The sequence below is a fragment of the Orycteropus afer genome, unplaced genomic scaffold (genome assembly GCF_000298275.1).
Source record: "Orycteropus afer afer isolate SDZICR_OR568_19922 unplaced genomic scaffold, OryAfe1.0 scaffold00002, whole genome shotgun sequence".
Lineage (NCBI taxonomy): Eukaryota > Metazoa > Chordata > Mammalia > Tubulidentata > Orycteropodidae > Orycteropus > Orycteropus afer.
The window spans coordinates 354,355-360,166 of NW_006921589.1; the positions used below are offsets into that span (position 1 = coordinate 354,355).

At 40.6% G+C, this 5,812-nt stretch overlaps 1 protein-coding gene across 1 annotated transcript in view; it reads right to left on the reverse strand.

Moving 5' to 3' along the window:
• COL4A3 (collagen type IV alpha 3 chain) overlaps positions 1 to 5,812 on the reverse strand; it is a 161,049-nt gene that overhangs the window by 34,862 nt on the left and 120,375 nt on the right. Inside the window, exons 24-28 of the mRNA XM_007935513.1 lie at positions 5,011 to 5,081; positions 4,078 to 4,260; positions 2,167 to 2,335; positions 1,635 to 1,727; positions 555 to 659 (exon numbers count right to left, since the gene is read on the reverse strand). Of these exons, the coding sequence (XP_007933704.1) occupies positions 555 to 659; positions 1,635 to 1,727; positions 2,167 to 2,335; positions 4,078 to 4,260; positions 5,011 to 5,081 (621 nt within the window). The remainder of the gene's footprint in view (positions 1 to 554; positions 660 to 1,634; positions 1,728 to 2,166; positions 2,336 to 4,077; positions 4,261 to 5,010; positions 5,082 to 5,812) is intronic.

Below are 5,812 nucleotides of genomic sequence, written 5' to 3' on the forward strand. Positions count from 1 at the left end.
CCATCCACCCACCCACCAAAACCAACCATCCATCCATCCATTCACTCATCCATCCATCCACCCACCCACCCAAACCAGCCATCCATCCATCCATTCACCCATCCATCCATCCACCCACCCACCCAAACCAACCATCCATCCATCCATTCACCCATCCATCCACCCATGTCTACTTATTGGATTATAAGAGAAATGAATATAGTGAAGATATGTATAAGTGTGAAAAATGCAGAAGTCTATTAAGAAGTGAAGGGAAAAAATTCCTTACAATCCCACAATAAAAAAGAAATTGCTATTGCCATTTTGATGAATTCCCTTCCAGTTGTTTCCTATGCATTTCAAACAAATACAATTGAGATGACATGGTTATAAATAAATATGGATTCTGCCTTTTTGCCTAACTGTAAGACCTACTGTAAGACCTTCCCATTTATGAGTTTTGGAAAACACAATTTTCAAAGATATCAGGGATGCTGCCTTTGTTATGCATTGTATATATTTATATTTCCTAAATGTCCACAATGAACCTTACATTTAAAGCATTTTAAATTTACCTTTAGGTCCAGGAGGCCCAGGAAATCCAATGCCTGAAATTCCTGGTTCACCATCAAGCCCAGGGAGGCCTGGATCCCCACAACTCCCCATGGGTCCTGGGATACCTTAAACACACACACACACACACACACATCCACATCAGCAACTTTCCATCATCTTACCTTAAAACAAAACATCTAAATGCTCTGTGTCATCCCCCACCTATCTGAAGATTAAGAACGCTTATCACATATTGTCAACCACATACACCCTTGTTCTCCACCCTTACTCGCTGGGCTAAGAGATTAACAGCTGCAAAGAATTTTTAAAATATAATTTAATTCATAAAAGGAAATATTCTAGGTACTACTTGTATTGAAAATGAAGTTTGAGAACATGTTGGGAAAGAAATTAAATTGACCCAAGGAGGGATCATGAAAAATCCCAGTTAACCTCTGGGAGAAATTACTCCATCCCTGACCAAAAATCCATGAAGAATGGTCTGTTCTAGAATTCCTCTTAAGTAATTATATCAACTCTCCTTTGGAATTAGAGGCACTAAGAAGGAATACCATATTTTTTAATGCAAATAATGCATGTGCTATCTGGTGGCATAGTGCTTAAGGCATGTGACTGCTAACCAGAAGGCTGGCGGTTCAAACCCACCAGCCACTCCTGGGAAGGAAGACTGGGCAATGTACTTCTGCAGAGATACCGCCTCGGAAACCCAAGGAAGGGTTGCTATGAGTCAAACTGACTTGACAGCAGTGAGTTTTTTTTTTTTTTTTTTTTTGCTGTATCTTTTTTGCAAATTGTACAACTCCCTCACACATTCATTTTCTATGAGTGCTGTGTACTTCATACGCATTTATGCATTATTTTCATGGGTGCATTATATGCCAAAAATATGGTAATTTGGGTAACTTCAAAGGACATCAGGAAGTTCCTGCCTGCTGCTTGCTATCTGATAGGACTCTGGCCTTGGCTCTCTTTTGGAGCCAGGACGAATGTATTTCTCCTTTTAACGGGAACAGAATTTTGCCAGGAGAGTTAGGGTGCCATCTGATACACGCACCACATATGGTAAACAGAATACTCACCCGGGGGACCATGGGGGCCAGATTGACCAGGGGGCCCTGGAAGTCCTGGGGGGCCTGGGACTGGTGTTGCAACACTGAGTTCTCCTTTAGGACCTTAAGAAAATGTGTGATCATAGCATGTGGTGTGCATAGTGTAACTTTTCTTGTTCTTAGGGAAAAAAATATGATTATAAGAGGTTTCTGAAAATATCCAAAGAAAAATTAAAAATAGTCTCTGCTTCCCACAGGCTTTTAAACTGGCTTAAGGATCCACAGAAATTTTCTCAATCAACAAATATTTACAAGCACCTATTGTTCTTCAAGTCTTGTTTTAATTAATAGCCTAGTATGCTAATGTATTAAAAGAGCTTATTCTACAAAATTGCTTTTCTCTAATATAAACCACACGTTCTCTCCCTCTGCCCGTGGACTGACACATTCTATATATTAGAACAAGTTTTTCTATCTTTATTATTCTCCGTGAAGCTTCACTAACTCTAAGACTGTCTTCCCACTCCAACGGAAAACAAGAATGGTCAGAAAACTAACCAACCGACTTCTCCTGGTGGTCCAGGGGCTCCAGGAACTCCTTGCTCTCCCTTTGAACCTGGCTCTCCTTGGGGTCCAAAGTTGGGTGGTCCAGCTGGTCCTGCTGGTCCTGGGGACCCAGGGATGCCAGGATCCCCTGGAGGACCCTGGTCCCCCTTCTCACCACTCAGGGCCTGTGACAATAGGAACATGTCTGAGTAGTATCCAGTATCCAGTATTTGGATACTGGATAGTATCCAGTAACACCTCACACAAGTTATTCCTACCATGAGATGAATACCAGTTAGGCCTTCATAGAAGAGATTTAAAAGAAAACAAAGAACAACAACAATAAGGAAAAAAAAAAGTTGTCATCTAGTCAATTCTGACTCATTGTGACACTATAATACTGAGTAGAACTGCCTCATAGTATTTCCAAAGCTGTAACCTTTACAAAAGCAGACTGCCATATTTTTCACCCAAGGAGTCACTGGTAGGTTCAAACTGTGGACCTTTTGGTTAATGAGCTTAAGCACTGTACTACCAGGCTCCTTGCTAAATAGATACTGAGTTAAAAATCAGTTGGCATTTGTTGGGAATTACTGTTAAAATATGGAGTCACTGGGTTAAGCACATGGTTGCTAACTCAAAGCTTGGTGGTTCAAATCCACAGAGGTGGCTCAGAAGAAAGGCCTGGTGACCTATTTCTGAAAGGTCACAGCCAATGGAGGCTCTATGGAGCGTCTACTATGTTTCCTGTGACATGCTTGGGGTTGCCGTGAATCAGAATTGACCGGACAGCAACTAGTTTGTTTTTAGTTTTTTAGGAGCATTATATGGTTTCTGCTGTCTGTGCCCTTGGGATTCTGCAACATCTCATTAATTTGGAATTGTCTTGAGTCCCACTCAAGATGCCCTACAGTGATATGCCAACCACATGAGAAAACCACGCCCACTGTCACCAAGTTGATTCTGACTCATGGTGACCCTATGGGTTAAAGAGCACAACTGAGTTCTGTAGAGTTTTCTTGGCTGTTACCTTTATGGAAGCAGATTGGAGACCTTCCTTCTGTGGTGCGCCTGGGTGAGTTTGAACCACCAACCTTTCACTTAGTGGATGAGGGCAAATTGTTTCCACCACCCAGGGACCTGCACCCATATGGTAACAGCCCCTAAAACAACTTCAGATTGCCCAACAGTTCAACTAGCATTAGAGGTGATAGTCTATGCTACTGGTCCATTTCCAGGCAAAAAACAGTATAGCAAACCTTTAGTTGTGTGGCTTTCAACCAGATATTTCCATTACAAAGGAGAAATCCCATCTGTATTATTTTGTTTCCTCATAAAATGCCCCTCCCCATTTTTTTTTTTTTTTTTCTTTTTTCCTTTTATAGGCTGCAACTTTGAAAATGAGGAGCTCTGGTGGTGTACTAGTCAAAGCATTTGGCTGCTGAGCAAAAAGGTCAATGAACTGAACCCACCAATTACCCTGAGGGAGAAGGATGGGGCAGTCTGCTTCCATAAAGATCTACAGCCTTGGAAACACTATGGGGCAGTTCTACTCTGTCCTATACGGTTGCTGCAAGTTGGAATTGACTTGATGGCAATGGGTTTGGTTCTGGTTAACTTTGAAAATGACTTGTATATTTTAAAGTTAAATTTGACAAAAATATCAAAGTCCTCCCCTTCCCTAAGAGGATACCAAGTAACAGATCTGATGTCTTTTTATAATGGTAGGACATAAGACTCCACCTATTGTCTCCTTGATTCCCACCCCCCACCTTCCAACACCTTTACCAGAATCAATAGAGAGGTCAGTGGGATGCCAATGAAAGCATCACATGATCCACTTTTTAAAGGGAGATCACTTAATCCCCTGACTTCAGATGACTTCATTTACAGAGAGTGTAATGGGTAAACTCTGAAAAATACCAACCGGTTGGCCTTTAGGTCCTGGTAATCCTTTCACTCCAGGTGTTCCAGGAATTCCATCCAAGCCCTTTCTTCCTGGATAACCTCTGATTCCTGGATCTCCTGGATCACCCGTCTGCCCCACTGGCTGAGATGTTTCTCCTTTTTCTCCTTTAAATCCAGGGTCACCTTGAGCTCCTGGAAAGCCCTAGGGCAGGACAGAAATGGGATTGCATTGCATCGGGATAGTCATTCTTGTGCCAGTCTTAAACTGAGCTCAACAAGAGTTCTTCCATTTGAATGAACGTGGATTTTTTGAAAGAAATGTTTCTTGGCCTAGAAACATAGTTTTAAATTGTCAGGAATAGGATACAGTTAGTGCAAGTCAATGCAATCCATACTGTGATATAATTCAACATGCTACTAGCCATCATAATTCATATCACACTTGAGTACTGGTAAATTTTAACATGTACTTCAGGATAATTTGATTTATAAGTATTTGTCCATATATATTTTTGGAAAGAAGGTTGGGCAATCTACTTCTGTAGTGATATCACCTCAGAAGATTCACTATAATAATCACATTTTAAATTTTTAGAAAGGCTTTACTGAGGTATGCCACACACTGTAAAATTTATAGAGTTACACATCAGTTGCCACATCCAGTGTTAAGCAATTTCCATCACTCCCCCATATTCTCTTAAACCCATTTGTAGTCAATCTCTATTCCAACCCTCAGCCTCCAGCCACCAATGAACTGTCTTCTGTCTCTGATACCATTTTCAATGTCTATAAATTTATTAATTCACTCATTTGCTCATTCACACATTTATTCACTGAATCAACAATTATGTATTAAGAGCCTCATCTTTGCCTGGTACCTAACTCATGACCTGTGTGTGGTGGAACTATATTCACAGATTGAAGCAAAAGCTTCCAAAGCACAAAATCATACTGGAAATCCCGGAAGACCCGTCCTTCCCGGGGATCCTGGGTGTCCTTTGGAGCCAGCTTCACCTCGTCCTCCTGCAAAGCAATGAATTATCAAACAGTCATTGAATTATTAGACATTTAGTGGATTAGTAAACAGTTACCGGGCACCAACTGAGAGGAGAAAGGTGATGCAGGGCTCTCTCCTGAGGAAGGAAAGGTGGTTGCTCTCCTAAAAGGTACAGCTCAAGAAGGGAATGGGAGTCAATAACTACAGTAAGACATAATGTAAACAAAACAAGACCAATAAAGTCTCAGCTTTCAAAAATGCTCATCTTTAGAATTTTAAAGAGATGCATTTTTTTTCTCATAATAAAAGTAATATATGCTCATTTTAAGAAAATTATGCACAAACGATAAAAATCACCCACAAGCTACTATCAGAAGATAATAATCTACTAAAATTGTATTGATTTTATTCATGTATATGCCATGACGTTTTATATCCCTAAGTGCATAGACATTCATATCCGATTTTAGAATCATAATATATATACATATGTACATATATATGGAGCTCTGGTAGTACAGTGGTTAAGGTATTTGGCTGCTGACCAAAACATTAGTGGTTCAAACCCATCAGCTGCTCCATAGAAGAAAGATGAGATAGTCTGCTTCATAAAGAATTACTGTCTTGGGGAGTTCCGGCAAGATGGCAGACTAGGCAGAAAGACTGCACAGACACTCTTCAACAAAGAAAAGGGAAACCAATTAACACAGACACAGAAGATAATCTTGGACCTCTGAGCCTTGAAGGGAAGGATATA